Below are 20,795 nucleotides of genomic sequence, written 5' to 3' on the forward strand. Positions count from 1 at the left end.
ATTTAAAGAAAATCCAATAGCGTCTGTGTGCTTTAGAGACTTGAGCAGAATCGTTTCTTTATTTATACCTCACCATTTCTACACTGTACTGTATCTGCATTGTATAGACTGTACATAATACTGTATATTATGTATATTGAACATTTTTGTTTTGTTTACACTTGTTTACGTACTTGACTTTCTTTTATACTTATACTATTGTATCTTGTTATTTTACCTAGCACACTCTCAGGAGCAAAACAGAAAGAAGCATTTCATGCAAAAGTATTCTGTATTTCTGTATTTCTGTATGACAACTAATAAAGAAACTTGAAACTATTATTTTGAAAACCCCTGACCGGAAGTGTTATTGCTGCTGCTGCTGCAGGTCCCGCCCCGTGACGCGCTTCCGGTCTCTAAGCTAAGCTACACCGGGAGGATGCCGTCTATCGAATACGACGAGTGAGTCTTCATGGAAACGTTTAAACAATTATTATAAAACTATTTCAAGTCGTTCAATCATCTAATATTTGTTCTAATAATCTTCCCCACCAGCTCCAAGCCCAGCTGGGCCGACCAGGTGGAGGAGGAGGGAGACGAAGGTGAGGAGCTAACAGGAGCTAACAGCAGCTAACAGCTAACAGAGGAGCTAAAGGCCTCAGGCTGCTTCACGTGGAGCATCTTACTGTCGCTGATTATCTTTAATAACCCTAACCCTAATGTGGATTATCGATATGTTTGGTTATTGGCTGACAAACACCATTTCCTAAAGTAACGTTATATAACAACTGACATTATGGCCCATCAGCAGTGACGTCAGCTAGCTAACTGTAATGTCAGTCAGCAGCCAGTAATGGTGTTTGATTGATTGATTGAAAAGTTTATTAACAGATTGCAGAATGGGTACAGTACAGTACAGCTCAATACATACAATTGTTAAGGGGATGCAGACCAGAGAAAGACTTTCGTCTTGTTTACATCAGGGTCCCCCATTTTCAATTCATCATATGACACATGACATACAGATAGACAGTACTGCTACATCTATACATTTATGACGTACCAGATTTGCAAATACAGTACTGTTTGTGATACAAAAAAAATCCAGAAAAATAGTGTATATACATTTGACATAGAAACTGTGCATTGTTAATGATGTTGACTTGGATCTTATTATATTCAACATTATTTACCATATAATAATCACACAAAACAAACCAAAGACACCAGCCGGTAACGTTAACAAACAACGCAAATGCTTATTCTTCTGCATTATCTTCCGTTAGTAAAATAACCTGAACTGGACTATAGCTTGATGGTCATGTTGGACCTACACTGTCAATCACACCATTCTGATTGACAAGCTAAAAGCAATTGCTTTTGATAGTCTTATCAGTGAGCTGGATGCAATCCTACCTGGAGGGGAGAGAACAGATGGTGGAGGTAAATGGTACCCTATCCCCCCCCCCCTCCCAGTGAGCTGTGGTGTTCCACAAGGAAGCAACTAGGACCGCTACTGTTCCTAATTTATGCAAATGACTACTGCTTGACCTTACTCCTTGACCTGACTCCTAGAACCCACCTCACCCCTGCCCACTTTGACTACCTAGGATGGCTTAGAGTAGACAACAGAGTACAGCAACTTGCAATGGGCCTGGTCTACAAGATACACTATACGACTAAGGTACCCACATGTCAAAATACTTCCCAACGGTCAGTGAATACCACGATCACAACACCAGAGGGAGCTCCACAATCATGTTAAACCCAGATTCGGCTCAAACAAGGGACTAAACACGTTTAGCAATTATGCCACATCAATGTGGAACTCCCTACCCACAGCCGTAAAGGAATGTGAATCACTACCCCCTTTCAAAACCACTCTCAAAGAACACCTACTGGCCCCTGTCCTAACCCAACCCCCTCCAATGTACAATAAATGTCCTATTAAACACAATAATACACGAGACCCTCTTCTTGGGACCAAGTAAGGTTTCGTCGATAATCCAATGTACAGTTACCCCACCACACCCCACCTACCCAACCCCCACCAAAATGGGGGACCCTGATGTAGACAAGACGGAAGTTTTCCTCTGGTCTCCATCCCCTTAACAATTGTGTGTATTGAGCCGTACTGTATTGTACCCATTCTGCAATCTGTTAATAAAATGTTCAATCAATTGATTGATTGAAACTTTTATTAACAGATTGCAGAATGGGTCCCTCCTAGTTACACTTCGTCTTGTTTACATCAGGGTCCTCCAGCTAACGAAATTTTAATACTATTTTTCCAGGTACACTACCAGCTCCCAAAGAAACCCTCAAAGGAAATATCAAAACCATTACAGAATATAAGATCGATGAAGATGGGAAAAAGTTCAAGGTAATTTGTTTTATAAAGCTACATTATAAGCCAACACAGACTGATATGTGGCATCATTCTGTATTATTTGTATTGCATTACCACAATGGTTTGTAAATTAAAATGTATTATGTATTATAAGTCATGCAATGTCTTTGGTTTTCAGATTGTGCGAACCTTCAAGATTGAGACAAGGAAAGCCTCAAAGGCTGTCGCCAGGAGAAAGGTCTGCTTTTAGAGATGTGTTGGAACAGTAGTCGGTTTCAGAAACTATGGTATACGTGACGTGTTTAAAGTGCCTACGTGTGTCTGACATTGACTTTTATCTCCTTTCAGAATTGGAAGAAGTTTGGCAACTCTGAGTTCGATGCAAACGGGCCCAACGTGGCGTCCACCACCGTCAGTGACGACGTGTTCATGGTCTTCATCTCCGCCAAAGAGGTGAGGATGGAGACGGTATCCTGGACCTGTGCAGCCCGAGTCCAGATGTGTGGGCTGGGAGTTTAGAGTCCAGATGTGTGGGCTGTGGGAGTTTAGAGTCCAGATGTGTGAGTTTAGAGTCCAGATGTGTGGGCTGGGAGTTTAGGGTCCAGATGTGTGAGTTTAGAGTCCAGATGTGTGAGTTTAGAGTCCAGATGTGTGTGGGCTGGGAGTTTAGGGTCCAGATGTGTGAGTTTAGAGTCCAGATGTGTGAGTTTAGAGTCCAGATGTGTGGGCTGGGAGTTTAGGGTCCAGATGTGTGAGTTTAGAGTCCAGATGTGTGAGTTTAGAGTCCAGATGTGTGTGGGCTGGGAGTTTAGGGTCCAGATGTGTGAGTTTAGAGTCCAGATGTGTGAGTTTAGAGTCCAGATGTGTGGGCTGGGAGTTTAGGGTCCAGATGTGTGAGTTTAGAGTCCAGATGTGTGGGCTGGGAGTTTAGGGTCCAGGTGTGAGTTTAGAGTCCAGATGTGTGAGTTTAGAGTCCAGATGTGTGGGCTGTGTGATTTGAGAGCAAACTGAATGAGCCACAGATTTTTTTTTTAATCCACTTTTTCTCCTTATTTTCTATTTTTCTCCCATGCCAATTCTCCCCTCCTCTGTCTTGAACGTTGCTAGACTATGCCCCCCACTGGTCGGTTGTAGTGAGGATAGAAGCCTTGCATCACGTGTCCCCTCCGGTACACCAGGGGGCAGCCTGTCGCATCTTTTCACCAGACAGCGCATACTCTCAGTGGCGAGGAGTAACGCGTGGGAGGCTCACGCTGCACCCGATACTTCCTGTCTCTGCTGTGCAGGCGCCCTGACCGACCTGTAGGAGTCGCTGTCCACAACGTCCAATCCCCACCCTTTGACTTCCACCCGCTGGCTCTCTGCCAAATGAGCCAGTACGGCGGCCGGTCCAAGTCGAAGGCAATGCTGAGACTGGGATGAGCCACAGAAATCTGAAGTGTTATCTGGTTTGCTAACGGAAATGGAGTCCACCACCGCACCTATATTGTCTATTCGCAATAATTTCACTGCTGCAACACGACTGAGCTTGAAGCCTGAAGCCCAGCTGAAAGGAGATGGAGATAAATGATGTTCCGCTCCAATGGGACACTTTCCACCAAATCTTATAATGGCAGCTTCACAACAGAATACCTGGGTGCTTGAACTTTGGTGATTGTTTCAGTTCAGTCTATTAATCTGTCATTATTTTTTCCTGTCCCCTTGTAGGACCTGAATGCTACAGACCAGGACGAGGATCCCATGAACAAGCTGAAGGGACAGAAGATTGTGTCTTGTCGTATCTGCAAAGGGGACCATTGGACCACCCGCTGTCCTTACAAGGACACCCTGGGTCCCATGCAGAAGGAGCTGGCGGAGCAGCTGGGTCTGACCACCGGGGACACGACCAAGACTGTCGGCTCAGGTACCTTCATACCCCTAACCCTAGTTACACACAGTCCTCATATCCCTCCTAGTTACACACAGTCCTCATATCTCTCCTAGTTACACACAGTCCTCATATCCCTCCTAGTTACACACAGTCCTCATATCCCTCCTAGTTACACACAGTCCTCATATCCCTCCTAGTTACACACAGTCCTCATATCCCTCCTAGTTACACACAGTCCTCATATCCCTCCTAGTTACACACAGTCCTCATATCCCTCCTAGTTACACACAGTCCTCATATCCCTCCTAGTTACACACAGTCCTCATATCTCTCCTAGTTACACACAGTCCTCATATCTCTCCTAGTTACACACAGTCCTCATATCCCTCCTAGTTACACACAGTCCTCATATCCCTCCTAGTTACACACAGTCCTCATATCCCTCCTAGTTACACAGTCCTCATATCCCTCCTAGTTACACACAGTCCTCATATCCCTCCTAGTTACACACAGTCCTCATATCCCTCCTAGTTACACACAGTCCTCATATCCCTCCTAGTTACACACAGTCCTCACATCCCTCCTAGTTACACACAGTCCTCATATCTCTCCTAGTTACACACAGTCCTCATATCTCTCCTAGTTACACACAGTCCTCATATCCCTCCTAGTTACACACAGTCCTCATATCACTCCTAGTTACACACAGTCCTCATATCCCTCCTAGTTACACACAGTCCTCATATCCCTCCTAGTTACACACAGTCCTCATATCTCTCCTAGTTACACACAGTCCTCATATCCCTCCTAGTTACACACAGTCCTCATATCCCTCCTAGTTACACACAGTCCTCATATCTCTCCTAGTTACACACAGTCCTCATATCCCTCCTAGTTACACACAGTCCTCATATCTCTCCTAGTTACACACAGTCCTCATATCCCTCCTAGTTACACACAGTCCTCATATCCCTCCTAGTTACACACAGTCCTCATATCTCTCCTAGTTACACACAGTCCTCATATCTCTCCTAGTTACACACAGTCCTCATATTCACAAACAGGTTATACCAGGTTAACACTCAGTATAACAGGTTATAACAGGTTAACACTCAGTATAACAGGTTAACACTCAGTATAACAGGTTCACACTCAGTATAACAGGTTAACACTCAGTATAACAGGTTATAACAGGTTCACACTCAGTATAACAGGTTCACACTCAGTATAACAGGTTATAACAGGTTCACACTCAGTATAACAGGTTAACACTCAGTATAACAGGTTATAACAGGTTCACACTCAGTATAACAGGTTCACACTCAGTATAACAGGTTAACACTCAGTATAACAGGTTAACACTCAGTATAACAGGTTATAACAGGTTAACACTCAGTATAACAGGTTCACACTCAGTATAACAGGTTAACACTCAGTATACCAGGTTATAACAGGTTCACACTCAGTATAACAGGTTATAACAGGCTCACACTCAGTATAACAGGTTATAACAGGTTAACACTCAGTATAACAGGTTAACACTCAGTATAACAGGTTAGAACAGGTTAACACTCAGTATAACAGGTTCACACTCAGTATAACAGGTTAACACTCAGTATACCAGGTTATAACAGGTTCACACTCAGTATAACAGGTTATAACAGGTTCACACTCAGTATAACAGGTTCACACTCAGTATAACAGGTTATAACGGGTTCACACTCAGTATAACAGGTTAACACTCAGTATAACAGGTTATAACAGGTTCACACTCAGTATAACAGGTTCACACTCAGTATAACAGGTTAACACTCAGTATAACAGGTTAACACTCAGTATAACAGGTTATAACAGGTTAACACTCAGTATAACAGGTGCACACTCAGTATAACAGGTTCACACTCAGTATAACAGGTTAACACTCAGTATACCAGGTTATAACAGGTTCACACTCAGTATAACAGGTTATAACAGGTTCACACTCAGTATAACAGGTTATAACAGGTTAACACTCAGTATAACAGGTTAACACTCAGTATAACAGGTTATAACAGGTTAACACTCAGTATAACAGGTTCACACTCAGTATAACAGGTTAACACTCAGTATACCATGTTATAACAGGTTCACACTCAGTATAACAGGTTATAACAGGTTCACACTCAGTATAACAGGTTCACACTCAGTATAACAGGTTCACACTCAGTATAACAGGTTAACACTCAGTATAACAGGTTATAACAGGTTCACACTCAGTATAACAGGTTCACACTCAGTATAACAGGTTCACACTCAGTATAACAGGTTATAACAGGTTCACACTCAGTATAACAGGTTATAACAGCTTAACACTCAGTATAACAGGTTCACACTCAGTATAACAGGTTAACACTCAGTATAACAGGTTCACACTCAGTATAACAGGTTAACACTCAGTATAACAGGTTAACACTCAGTATAACAGGTTCACACTCAGTATAACAGGTTATAACAGGTTCACACTCAGTATAACAGGTTAACACTCAGTATAACAGGTTATAACAGGTTCACACTCAGTATAACAGGTTATAACAGGTTCACACTCAGTATAACAGGTTATAACAGGTTAACACTCAGTATAACAGGTTATAACAGGTTAACACTCAGTATAACAGGTTCACACTCAGTATAACAGGTTATAACAGGTTCACACTCAGTATAACAGGTTATAACAGGTTCACACTCAGTATAACAGGTTATAACAGGTTCACACTCAGTATAACAGGTTATAACAGGTTAACACTCAGTATAACAGGTTATAACAGGTTAACACTCAGTATAACAGGTTCACACTCAGTATAACAGGTTATAACAGGTTCACACTCAGTATAACAGGTTATAACAGGTTCACACTCAGTATAACAGGTTATAACAGGTTAACACTCAGTATAACAGGTTCACACTCAGTATAACAGGTTATAACAGGTTAACACTCAGTATAACAGGTTCACACTCAGTATAACAGGTTCACACTCAGTATAACAGGTTATAACAGGTTCACACTCAGTATAACAGGTTCACACTCAGTATAACAGGTTATAACAGGTTCACACTCAGTATAACAGGTTAACACTCAGTATAACAGGTTATAACAGGTTCACACTCAGTATAACAGGTTATAACAGGTTCACACTCAGTATAACAGGTTAACACTCAGTATAACAGGTTAACACTCAGTATAACAGGTTCACACTCAGTATAACAGGTTCACACTCAGTATAACAGGTTATAACAGGTTCACACTCAGTATAAATCATGGTATACCCCCCCCCCCCCCCCCCAGCGGAGTCTGCAGAGCCCGCCCAGCCCGCCGCGGGCAGCAAGACGGGGAAGTATGTCCCTCCCAGCCTGAGGGACGGGGGCACGCGGAGGGGCGAGTCCATGCAGCCAAACCGGAGAGGGGGATGTAAGTATCTATATACAGTATATATATAACCTATATTTATATGAAAGGTGCTTCTCAGTGTTTTAGAGACCGTGTGAAAGCGTTATTAAGTGTCATAATGTGTCAGCTGTTGCTCAATAATGCTCTGAAACTGGAGATAAAAATATATCAAGTCCAGATGATCTGCTGTCCAGTTGGCTCCGCTGTGTTGACGGACGAGGAGATATGAAATGCTGTTTGCTCGTCATCCAAAAACCTCTACATACAGTAACAGGTTATGAGTAATGCACTGTGCAGGACGCCACTGGTCTCTTATCCACTCTGTACATTTACCCTCATTTCATTACATTTCAAACCTTTATTTTAACTCTGAAAAAGTTGAGGTTGGCTTCGGGGAAACCGCTCTACCTCGCTCCACACTGGGGGAGGAGCAAACTCCCCCCACAGTCGGGACACACCCACCCAATTTCCACCGTTGACAAAAAATATCTGAAATGAAGAGGAAGAAGAAAAAAAATTATAATAACCATCGTACTGGCTTTTACTAGTATGCACTCTTCCACTAAGTAATCTACCTTATCTATATTAGTAGCATGTTGTTAGTAAGTAATCTACCTAGCCTAGGCCTGCCGCGATAAGCAATAAATCGATTAATTGCCGCGATAATTAAAATGAATGCAATGATTTTGACGGGCGCGATTAATTGCTATTTGCGCGTTTGTTTTAATGAGGCGGACCCAGTGCCCCTTGTCAGTCACTGTCCGTGTTGGGAGGCGGGCCGCTGGCTTTACTACAGAGCACAGCACAGGAGCTCCGTGGGGCTAACGTTACCCCTCATTGTGTCTATTCTACTAGCATTAACGTTACTCATACAAACAGAGTAAACACAGTTTTCAATCAATCAATAACAACATTAACGAGACCCTCGTTGTGTCTATTCTGCTAACGCTAACGTTACCTCTCATTGTGTCTATTCTTCAAGCGTTAACGTTAGCTGTAACGTTACCAGTCGCGTCTATTTGCTAACGTTAGCATTAGGTAATAACCGGTTTAAAATAAGATAAGATAAGATATTCCTTTATTGATCCCCTTGGGGAAATTCAGGCATCATAGCAGCATGGGGGGGGAGGGGGGAGGGGTACAGGTAGTAAAACAACACAGTATACAGGTAGTAAAAGACAACACAGGCAGTGTAAACAATTTGATCAATATGGTCAATATAATTTACTATCTGACTAGCTGAGGAATATTCACATTATTCACAGTGTCACATGAGGTGCAGTATGCAAGAGGTAGTGTTATAATAATTTACTATCTACTGAGTATACATTAATCAAAGTACCAGGGTAGTCTACTTTGTCCCCCTTGGGTTCCTATAAGTCCCAGGTCAATGTCTGGTAGCAGTCGCTGTCGCTGCCCCCTGTTGTGGGGCCTGGAGGCTGCTAGTCGCTGCCCACTGTTGTGGAGCCTGATGGCCGCTGGTATGAAGGACTGTCCGAGGCGGTTAGTTGAGTGTCGGGGGGGGATGAGTCTGTGGCTGAACGAGCTTCTCATCTTGACTAGCTCGTCGTAGAGGGGGTGGTAGGGGTTCTCCATGATGGCATCCAGCTTCCTTATCATCCCCCTCTCTACCATCACCTCAAGTCTAGGTAGCTCGACTCCCACCACAGAGCTAGCCTTCCTCACCAGCTCACCACCATCCAAAATGGATGGTGATTACCTCACGTTGTGTCTATTCTACTAGCATTAACGTTACTCATACAAACAATCAATAGCGAGTTATATTGATCACGCTATGTACGATAGCCATGCTAAAACGCTAGCACAACATTAGCACCTAACCTAACAACATGCCTTAACAAGTCAGCGATCTTTTTGCGAGACTAAACTCTCCGCTCGGTGGCAAATTGTGTTGATGTCGGTTTTGTTTAATCAATAAATGAGGCAGAATACACAGTGACTGTATCCTTTGTTTATTGCACTTTAAAGTCTAAAACACCGGAAAAGACGGAGCGGTGGGCTTCAAAATAAAAGTTTTGGGAAATACATTTCTCCAAAAAAAAATTCTCTAACCGGTCGCAATAATATCGCTTATCGCGATATTTTCGGGGGCAATTAATCGCCCAGCAAAATGTGTTATCGTGGCAGGCCTAACCTAGCCTATAGCATTTAGCTACCAAGTAATCTACCTAGCCTATACTACGCTAATATGCACAATGCACTCAAGATTGTAGCACCCAAGTTCAACACTGTTTGATGAACAATCTTACCGACTCTGCCAGAGTTGTTCCCTTCCTGCTGACTTGTTGTACAGAACTTGTAAGTGGCTTAATGGACAGGGACCTAGCTACATCGCCAACACTCTAATAAATGACACGCCAGCAAGAACACTGCGATCATCAGCTGCTGGACTACTAGAGGCTCCCAGAAACAGTCAAAAGAGGATCGGTAATGCAGCCTTTATCAACTATGCCCCAAAACTGTGGAACAAACTGCCCCAAAACATCAGGGAAGCCAACTCGCTAGACATCTTCAAAAGACAGCTTAAAACCTATCTCTTTGCTCAGGCATTTCAATGACTTACCTGCACTATTCTTACCCTGCCTACTTTTATACACTGCCTATCAAATTCATGTGTCGGTTCTATGCTAATTTTATCTCACTACCCGTATGCACTGTAATTTAATACTTCTTACTGATGCACTGCTCTGTTGTATGTTAAATACCCTGTTGTATGTCCGTTCTATTTTATAATTTTTAGACTATTTTTATTATTTGCATTACTGAATGAAACCGTAAACAGAGAGCCAATTGGGACGCTAGATCCTAATGTGAAACACTGTGATTTACCATACCTTGCTATGCTCGCTCATGCCTGTATTTTTTACTGTTGTGAAGCACTTTGAACTGCAACCTCTGTATGAAAAGTGCTATACAAATAAAGTTATTATTATTAATGTAATGGTACAGACAGACTTGGTGGTATTGTCTGACAGGATTGTTCCGTCCCTCAGCGGCGGATGATAACGCCACCATCCGAGTGACCAACCTGTCTGAGGACACCAGGGAGACCGACCTGCAGGAGCTCTTCCGGCCCTTCGGCTCCATCTCCAGGATCTACCTGGCCAAGGACAAGAACACGGGCCAGTCCAAGGTGAGTCATGCGTTCTTCAGTTTCCTAGCCGGGCCCTCGCCCATTAGGTAGATTCTGTCAAGTAACGGACGCCGATCGGCCCAGTAGGGAGTCCAACCAGAGATCGGCCCAGTAGGGAGTCCAACCAGAGATCGGCCCAGTAGGGAGTCCAACCAGAGATCGGCCCAGGAGGGAGTCCCAACCAGAGAAGGAACCAATCGGGGCAGCAGGACCCCAGACCCTTGGGGTGCTTTCACACCAGAGCTGTTTGGTCCGGACTATCGGACCAGAGTTTGTTTCCTCGGATAGTCCGCTTGTTTTGGGGTGGTGTGAATGCTCAGTCGAACTCTGGTGCGGACCAAACACGCAAACTCTGGTCCGCCTGAAAACGTAGGTCTCGGTTCGCTTCATCGGACCAAACGCAAGACCTATAGGAAGTGACCTGATAAACTGCATCTTGGGTAGAAGGAAACAAAACAAACACCGCGGCACGCGGCATTCACTGCAAAACAAGCACACAGTAAACATGTCTCGTGGACAGACGTGGGCGAATGACGAGGTGAAAGCCCTGATAGAAATATGGTCAGATGAGCAAATTAAACAGCTACTTGTGGGCACTCATAGAAACAACGCGGTGTACAAGTTGTTTAGCGAGGGGATGGTGGTAATGGGCTTCAATAGAACAATGGATCAATGCCATGTCAAAATAAAAAAACTGCGTCAGCAATATATTAATAAATAAGCAGATAATTCAATTAGATGTCCATAACATTTGTGTTTTTAATTAGCATAGCCTAAATAAATATGAATTCAAGAAGTTAAATACTGAATTAACGACACATATTTATTAACGGGCTGAAAAATCAATTAGACTATTTAATATAGTTGTGGCGGTCGGGTGGCGTAGCGGAGATTGCGCTCGTCACCAATGCAAGAGGCTGCGGTCTCGACTCCCGGAGTCAGCATTGCCTGCGGCTTGGGCCGATCGTCATACTAACTCGTTTGGCTGAGTTAGCGTGAGGGAAGTTGTGGGTGGTAATCTGGCGTTGTGGACATACAGGTCAGGTCTGCTCAGCGAAAGGCAGGAAATGGTGAAGGCAGGAGGGGGGGGAATTGGCATAACGACTAAATCGCAGGCTCGCAGTCACACGCACGCGCGCACACACGTTAGGGCTTGCAGTCACACACTTCCACTTAGGGCTGGGCGATTAATCGATTTTATCGATTAATTCGAATGAATGATTTAGGATGATTTTGAACAAATTTTATCAAGAATTTATAAAAAAAAAAAAGTTTGGTGCGCCTGACAAATTGCAGTGTGAATGCAGACCGAACCAAATGAAGAATGCAACAATGCAACAACCCCCCCCCCCCGGAACCGCACCGAGTCCACCAAACTATATGTGAAAGCGGCACGCCCTAAATCAAATAATTCTAAAGTAGGTGCTAGTGATGGGTTAGGGTTGAGTAGGTGCTAGTAGCTAGTGATGGGTTAGGGTTAAGTAGGTGCTAGTAGCTAGTGATGGGTTAGGGTTAAGTAGGTGCTAGTAGCTAGTGATGGGTTAGGGTTAAGTAGGTGCTAGTAGCTAGTGATGGGTTAGGGTTAAGTAGGTGCTAGTAGCTAGTGATGGGTTAGGGTTAAGTAGGTGCTAGTAGCTAGTGATGGGTTAGGGTTAAGTAGGTGCTAGTAGCTAGTGATGGGTTAGGGTTAAGTAGGTGCTAGTAGCTAGTGATGGGTTAGGGTTAAGTAGGTGCTAGTAGCTAGTGATGGGTTAGGGTTAAGTAGGTGCTAGTAGCTAGTGATGGGGGCTGAATCCAGGCTGTTTTCATTGGATCAGGCCTGTTTAAATAGGTCACTTGATGGTTTGAGTGAAGTCTTATATTTTGACCATGGTTCCAATTCCATTGATTTAAAATTTTTAACCTCTTAAGCCCGACGGGTCCGGTACCGGACCCAAAATCACATCACGTCATAAATCCATGTCTACAGACTGTATGGATTAATGTTGCGTTTTCTGTCTTCAAATGTAGCCAAGAGTAAAGACCCTAATCCTGTCAAAACAGCAGTCATAGTGTATATTCTCAGCCATACGTTTGTTTACCAATGAGTTAAAGTGTTATTAATGAAATATCAGTTTAGGAATTGTATTCATATACGATCTAATTTCGACCAGAAATAAATGTTGTAGTCATTATGAGGAAGGAGAGACGGAGCGCTCAATGAGCGTCGGAATTTTGATAAACGACACTTCTGCCAGCTTCTGTCAATCAAATGACTTGTGGAATAACTTTTTAAATTTTTTTTTTTAATTTGGGGTTTAAGCCAAACTCCAAAACCCCCATATCCATCTCCGGCAAACCCATAATCACCACAGATTCCTTCAAATTTCTCGGCACTCACATAAGCAATAACCTCAAATGGAAAACCAACACAGACCACATACACAAAAAAGCAAATCAAAGACTCTTCTTCCTCCGCCAGCTTAAGAAATACAGAGTCAATAAACATCTCTTGCTCCGTTTCTACCAGGCCATTATACAAAGCATCCTCACCTTCTCCATAACTGTTTGGTACAGCAATCTGGACACTCACTCAAAAAACAAACTACAAAGAATCATCAATAAATCCTCAAAAATAATCTGCACCCCCCCTCCCTTCTCTCGAATCACTCCACCGCCAAATCACAATCAGGAGAGCCAGGAAAATCATCTCTGACCCCACTCACCCAGCACACCACATCTTCCAGCTGCTGCCCTCCGGGAGGCGCTACAGATCCCTGACCACCAAAACATCCCGGTTCAAAAACAGCTTCTTCCCCACTGCCATACGGACACTGAACTCCCTGTAGCACCCCCCCCCCCCCCCTCCCTGTAGTACCCCCCGCAACCCCCCTTACCTCTGCTGACATGGACATGGACAAACTCTGAACTGTATCTATGTAATTGTGTTTTCTTTTATGTACGCTGTAAGTGATGTTATATGTTCTATGTTTTTATGTTGGAACTGCTGGAACTGCTATGCTATGCACTGAAACCAAATTCCACCAGCCTGGCTGGGTGGTCATTAAAGAAATTGAATTGAATTGAATTGAATTTCTCTTATTTTCGGGATTATCTACCACAAAACTGAACGTTATTGGCATAGATTTGAGCGCAGTTAGTTTGTCTACCTTCTGTACAGTAGATTTCATTCACGGTATTTTATGCCAATATCGCTTTGTCTCCAAAAAATATATTTCCCCCCGTTTTACTGGCATGAGAGGGGACCCTATTAACTGTTGCACCGCTGAACATCATGCTGGGTACGGCTCGCTGGCTAAGCAGGTGGCATAACAGTCTGTTAACAGCTGGGGGAACGGAGAAGAAAGATGAAGTTCACACATTTCAAGTGAATGAATGCTTTTGTTCCTGGAAGATATGCTTGTTGCCTGCTCCACTAGCGTTGGCTGTTACTAATGTCAGCAGCCAGCTAGCTTGATTATTAGCATTAGAATAGTTCCAGTGACTATCCCAATAGTTCCCAGTGATCGATGTGAGCCTTGCCCATCCCTTAGTTAGACCACAGCATTATGTTTATAAATAAACATTCACTTTCGATTGATGCAGATGGACGTCCACATTCATATTGACGGATCACATTGCATCAGTTCCATCTCACAGTATTCAGCAGTGGGTCTCAGTTCCATCTCACAGTGTTCAGCAGTGGGGTCTCAGGTCCATCTCACAGTACTCAGCAGTGGGTCTCAGTTCCATCTCACAGTATTCAGCAGTGGGTTATGGTCTCAGTTCCATCTCACAGTACTCAGCAGTGGGTCTCAGTTCCATCTCACAGTATTCAGCAGTGGGTTATGGTCTCAGTTCCATCTCACAGTATTCAGCAGTGGGTTATGGTCTCAGTTCCATCTCGCAGTATTCAGCAGTGGGTCTCAGTTCCATCTCACAGTATTCAGCAGTGGGGTCTCAGTTCCATCTCACAGTACTCAGCAGTGGGTTATGGTCTCAGTTCCATCTCACAGTACTCAGCAGTGGGTCTCAGTTCCATCTCACAGTATTCAGCAGTGGGTCTCAGTTCCATCTCACAGTATTCAGCAGTGGGTTATGGTCTCAGTTCCATCTCACAGTATTCAGCAGTGGGTCTCAGTTCCATCTCACAGTACTCAGCAGTGGGTTATGGGTCTCAAACGCTCGTCTCGTCTGTTTGTCCTCCAGGGCTTTGCCTTCATCAGCTTCCACCGCCGCGAGGATGCAGCCAGAGCGATCGCAGGCGTGTCAGGGTTCGGATACGATCATCTCATTCTCAACGTGGAATGGGCCAAGTAAGTCTTATTGTGTCTGTTGATCTCGTAGACTAGAGCCTTGGAGGAACGAACACGTGTTGCTGATTGGAAGCTGCTCTGACAGTTCCATGTTCCAGAGTCTGGATGTTTTGAGGATTTGCTACTAAGGTCAAAATAGTCATCAATCCTCAGAGGGCAATATTCTATTTGTTTGAAAACAGGAAGTGGCTGTTTGGTAGCTCCTCACCTTTTAGTTTAAAAACAGGAAGTGGCTGTTTGGCTCCTCACCTTTTGAAATCTAAAAAAAAACATTTTCACTGCGACACGACAGCCGGTTAACCCTTTCACTGTGACAATACAGAAGGTTAGCCCTTTACTATCACACAACCGACGGCAATGCTCCATCATTAGTGGTTGATAGTAAAGGGCTAACCTTCTGTATTGTCACAGTGAAAGGGTTAAAGGGATATTTCACTTTAGTAGAACTTGTCAAAAAGCAGCAGACTTACCTCTTATCTAGTCAGCTACAAGTAAAGCTAGTGACCACAGCTAGTTGATCTGCTGTCAACACCAGATGTCAGGCTCCAAGTCTAAATATCATACTTCTGAATTATGAACAAAAGATACAGCAATATTATTCTGTGTAATATATTTTTCTGTAAATCAAAGACTCATCAAATGCCAAAACAAACATGTACATTTGACTTAAAATATTCTGCTTTATTGAAATCTGCACAGCAGTGGTTTGTCAGAAGTATGATATTTAGACTCGGTCCTCAAAATGAATGGAAGTGATTGAGCAGCCTGGGAGGACCGGTGTTGACGGCAGACGACCAGCAGGGGTCACTAGTTTACTAGTAGATGACTTTAGATAAGAGGTAAGACTGCTGAGACTAGTTATACGGAAATATCCCTTTAACCCTTTCACTACCACTCTACCAAAAGGTTAACCCTTTCACTGCGACACTACAGAAGGATAACCCTTTCACTGCCACACGACAAGGGGTTAACCCTTTCACTACCACACTACAGAAGGTTAGTTAGGTGTGGTAGTGAAAGGGTTAACCTTCTGTAGTGAAAGGGTTAACAGGGAATCCTGTTTCTGTTAGGAAACGGTTACACTTTTACTTTCATCCGAGGGAAACATTTTATGCTGTTGCCCTTTTTAAAGAAGCCATAATGCATGTTGATCATTTTTTAGATTAGGTTCTAATGTATCATCATCATACAGCACAACAGAAATATGTTTGGCACCAGAGTGCAAATGTAACATTAAAGTGCAATATACAATGTACAGGTGATTAAACTGGGTATACATTAAGATAACGATAAATGAGTAATAGTGCTGATCAGATGTATGTACAGAGTTGCAGTATTAATATGTACAGTGATACAGGTATAAAGACACTATGGTAGTAAGTCCTACTGGCCAGCAGTGTAACTAGTAAGAGTAGGTAAGAGATATGTACAGATATAGATATAGTATTAATATGTACAGTGATACAGGTATAAAGACACTATGGTAGTAAGTCCTACTGGCCAGCAGTGTAACTAGTAAGAGTAGGTAAGAGATATGTACAGATATTTCATTTCATTTCATTTCAAACCTTTATTTATATAGATATAGTATTAATATGTACAGTGATACAGGTAAAGACACTATGGTAGTAAGTCATACTGGCCAGCAGTGTAACTAGTAAGAGTAGGTAAGAGATATGTACAGATATAGATATAGTATTAATATGTACAGTGATACAGGTATAAAGACACTATGGTAGTAAGTCATACTGGCCAGCAGTGTAACTAGTAAGAGTAGGTAAGAGATATGTACAGATATAGATACAGTATTAATATGTACAGTGATACAGGTATAAAGACACTATGGTAGTAAGTCATACTGGCCAGCAGTGTAACTAGTAAGAGTAGGTAAGAGATATGTACAGATATAGATATAGTATTAATATGTACAGTGATACATACAGGTATAAAGACACTATGGTAGTAAGTCATACTGGCCAAGAGTAAGAGTAGTACGGTATATACAGATATGTAAAAAGGATTGTATGTACAGACAGACAGACATGTTACTTACCGTCCACTGCTTGTCTTTGCAGACCGTCGAACAACTGAGGAGGCATCCAGAATATTCCAGGAGGACGCCAGATTTGATTCTTGTTGTAAAATGTGGCTGTTCCCTAAATAAAGAGGTGTTAAGTGATTCATCGTCATAATTCCCTCGTCACACATCTGGAATAATTAGCTGTGTAGCCGAGATGTGAAAGAAACTGAAGACACTGCATTCTCTCATATCCTTATGCTTGATTGCTCTTTATTGGTCAAGTATATTATGGGCTGGGCACCAAAAAAGGTACATCGATCAAAAACGTATCATCAAAGAGAAGCAGGCTATTCTCGGTCCTTGCTCCACAATGGTGGAACAAACCTTTTTCTTTATATATATATATATTATTCAATAACCAGGGCTTGTATATATCAAACTTAAAGTCTCAGATCAGCCCTGGGGCTGGTTGTGCAAAACTCTTTCTCATTAACCTGTTAAGCTGTAGCCCTATTTTCAGAAATTTTGCTTAAAGGTACATGCCTAAGTAAATGGAAGATTGCTCCACTTCTGCAAGGTCAATTTGCATGTAATAAATTATGATATTTTTTTTGCATCTGCCGGTGAATAACACTGTTACAATTGTGCGCAAACCGAGCTCGCTCACTGAGCTCATTCACCACCTTATTGAGATCAACTGTACAAAATCTAAGCAAATGAATAAAGGGAAGATGATTAAACGGAAGGATTTGTAAATGCAGTAATAAATGATAATCGATTTTAATTATAAATTCATATTTGAACTTGACCTTATTATGGCCAAATCATACATATATGGATAGGGAAAAGGCTCCTCTTTCCAATGGCAGGGTTACATCTGGATTTAGTCATTTCCTTGCGGTTTTATGATAAAAGAGATATAATTAGCATTTTTTCGATAAATTCGTATTTTCGGTAAATCTTACAAAACATCGGTAAAAATGAAAATATACACTTTGACTGCTGTTTTGATAGGGTTATGGTCGTTACTCTTGTCAAAAAAAACGTAACATGAGGACGATTCGCAACGCGCCACTTTGCCGACCTCTAGCGGCTCGGGTGTGCATGATTATTCTATTGGAGGAATATAATCAAATCGATATTAACGTTAACATTGGAGTGGATTTGGGCATTCAAGGGGGTAAAAAGGAAAACACGGACTGGCTCTCAAAGTGTTAAGGGACTCCTCACGTAGAAGACCAAGATATGGAGAAAACCTGAAATAGTGAAAGATTTTATTGCAGACACTGGTCTCAAACAGGTGAAGTGACAACCTGTGGCACGGTGCCAAATAGTTATGGCAAAGACTTAATGAGAATACGATTATGTTTGGAAATATTCAGTGCCTGCCAACAGACATGAATACAATCACGCTTTATGTAGTTTTAAAAAGTGACGCATTCACCAAAAGGCCCCTTGTAGACTACAGGACATTTCATTTAAACCTTTATTTAAACCCGATACTCTCTACAGTGATAGACAATCATAACAATGACATTAAAACATGTACAACTTGATTGACAAAGGTTGGCGATCAAGGTTTTAAACTGCAACAGAGGGGAGAATCTCAAGCTTTAAGGACCGTTGGAGTTCATTCCATGAGCTAGAGGGGCAGCGTGAACATTAAAGGCAACCAACTTGTGTTCAGCTTTTCTCTGATTGGCCACGACGCAGAGCGCGATCATAGCAACATGCAGATTGACCCTGTTCAGAGCAAACTCAGGGACCTTAACACTTTGAGAGCCAGTCCGTGTTTTCCTTTTTACCCCCTTGAATGCCCAAATCCACTCCAATGTTAACGTTAATGTTTTAATTGTTAAATTTTTGAAAATCACTTGTTTTCGTGGAAAAAACAACATTCTATGATAATCGTCTTTTACTGGAATATTCTAGAACGTTGTCATTTGTCGGCCTATTTATGAATAGTTTTCAAATAAACGCTAGATAATCGATAGTATGTGTGCGCATGCACGCTCGTGCCGCGTGCTGATAATCGCTGCTCTTATTTCCTGATGGCTTTTACAGTCAAAACAGCCATATCACATATAGGGGAAACGCTTATATATCCGTGAAAACTAGTCTGATTATCCTAAGACTGATAACATAGATTCCTTACCTGAGATCAGATGGTATCCAAATGGTTTATTCCAATTTCCGATCGCCATTCGAAAAAATCGCTCATTTGATTGATCCATCGTGTATACAGTAAAACACATTCGCCGCGGCACCAAGGCTCCAGAATGAACTCTGGTAGACCCCGGTTACATCAGTGAGAAGTAAAATGTGGAGTCAAATCCTTTCTCCCATTCACTTTCACTGAGTCCAATCCAAAAGGGTGATTTACCATCTGGGAGACGATAGGGGGCGCTTTTTTCACATCTGAGAGCCTGGGGTGACTGGATTTCCAATGGTAGGCTCGCTTGATGCAATATGATTTCAGATCTTCTCGTGATGGGCATTCAACCCGCGGGGGGTAAACCCGAGAAAAGCCGTGAGTGGCATTCAAAGTGTTAAGGACCAGCCAGTCACTAGAACGGGTTCCATAGGATCCAACATTCCAATAATGATGTAGTATAAGGAGGTAGCTTACCAATAATGATGTAGTATAAGGTATCTTACCAATAATAATGTAGTATAAGGAGGTAGCTTACCAATAATGATGTAGTATAAGGAGGTAGCTTACCAATAATGATGTAGTATAAGGAGGTATCTTACCAATAATGATGTAGTATAAGGAGGTAGCTTACCAATAATGATGTAGTATAAGGAGGTAGCTTACCAATAATGATGTAGTATAAGGAGGTAGCTTACCAATAATGATGTAGTATAAGGAGGTAGCTTACCAATAATGATGTAGTATAAGGAGGTAGCTTACCAATAATGATGTAGTATAAGGAGGTAGCTTACCAATAATGTAGTATAAGGAGGTAGCTTATCAATAATGTAGTATAAGGAGGTAGCTTATCAATAATGTAGTATAAGGAGGTAGCTTACCAATAATGTAGTATAAGGAGGTAGCTTATCAATAATGATGTAGTATAAGGAGGTAGCTTATCAATAATGTAGTATAAGGAGGTAGCTTACCAATGATGTAGTATAAGGAGGTATCTTACTGTTCTAAGCCCCAGAACCTCCTAATCAGTTTGACAGACTCATAAACCGGTGATCTGACCGTCCAGCGCACAGCGTCCTCCACGCTGAGACTTCCAGGCCCCCTCAAATCTGATAAGTCCGTCGAACAGTCTGATGCTCGCCTTGTCCCCCCGCGTCAAGGTTGCTAGTCTTGAGAGTTGCAAGCTCTACATTTTATTTAGCAAGCAAATAGTGATAATCATTAGATAATAATTTCCTAGTAAATCCATAGTCACTGGTGAGTGTACATCTCATGCAGCTGATATGGTCGTTACATCATCATCATCAAACCTTTATTTGAATAGGCAGGTTAATTTAAGAACAAGTTCTTATTTTCAATAACGGCCTATTTGGGGGTAAAAAGCCCCCTAGGGGAAAGGGGATGGGGCATAAAATAAAATAATAATAAAACACAAAGGAACATTATTAAAAAGGCAGGACATACATACAGAGCAACAACTGAACTGAACAACAACTGGCGGACAACAGAACAATAGTGGCAGCATGGTGTTAGCACACGGAGAAACATCTA

General features: G+C 42.3%; 1 protein-coding gene across 2 annotated transcripts; it reads left to right on the forward strand.

Annotated features, from left to right (window-relative positions):
- Positions 1 to 367: 367 nt before the first annotated feature.
- eif3g (eukaryotic translation initiation factor 3, subunit G) lies at positions 368 to 17,251 on the forward strand (the record flags this gene model as incomplete). Of its 2 annotated transcripts, XM_084329924.1 has the most annotated exons (10): positions 368 to 441; positions 535 to 581; positions 2,274 to 2,362; positions 2,508 to 2,567; positions 2,678 to 2,782; positions 4,037 to 4,232; positions 7,522 to 7,644; positions 10,638 to 10,777; positions 14,966 to 15,072; positions 17,148 to 17,251. In XM_084329924.1, exons 1-10 carry the CDS (start codon positions 419 to 421, stop codon positions 17,161 to 17,163), a joined length of 906 nt encoding a protein of 301 aa, XP_084186050.1. In that variant the 5' UTR covers positions 368 to 418. The 2 variants fall into 2 exon arrangements, with proteins under 2 accessions (XP_084186050.1, XP_084186051.1); XM_084329925.1 differs by lacking the exon at positions 17,148 to 17,251 and having other exon boundaries at positions 14,966 to 15,076.
- Between the last annotated feature and the right edge of the window lie 3,544 nt (positions 17,252 to 20,795).

The sequence above is a fragment of the Notolepis coatsorum genome (genome assembly GCF_963971535.1).
Source record: "Notolepis coatsorum genome assembly, chromosome: 14".
NCBI classification, from domain to species: Eukaryota; Metazoa; Chordata; class Actinopteri; order Aulopiformes; family Paralepididae; genus Notolepis; species Notolepis coatsorum.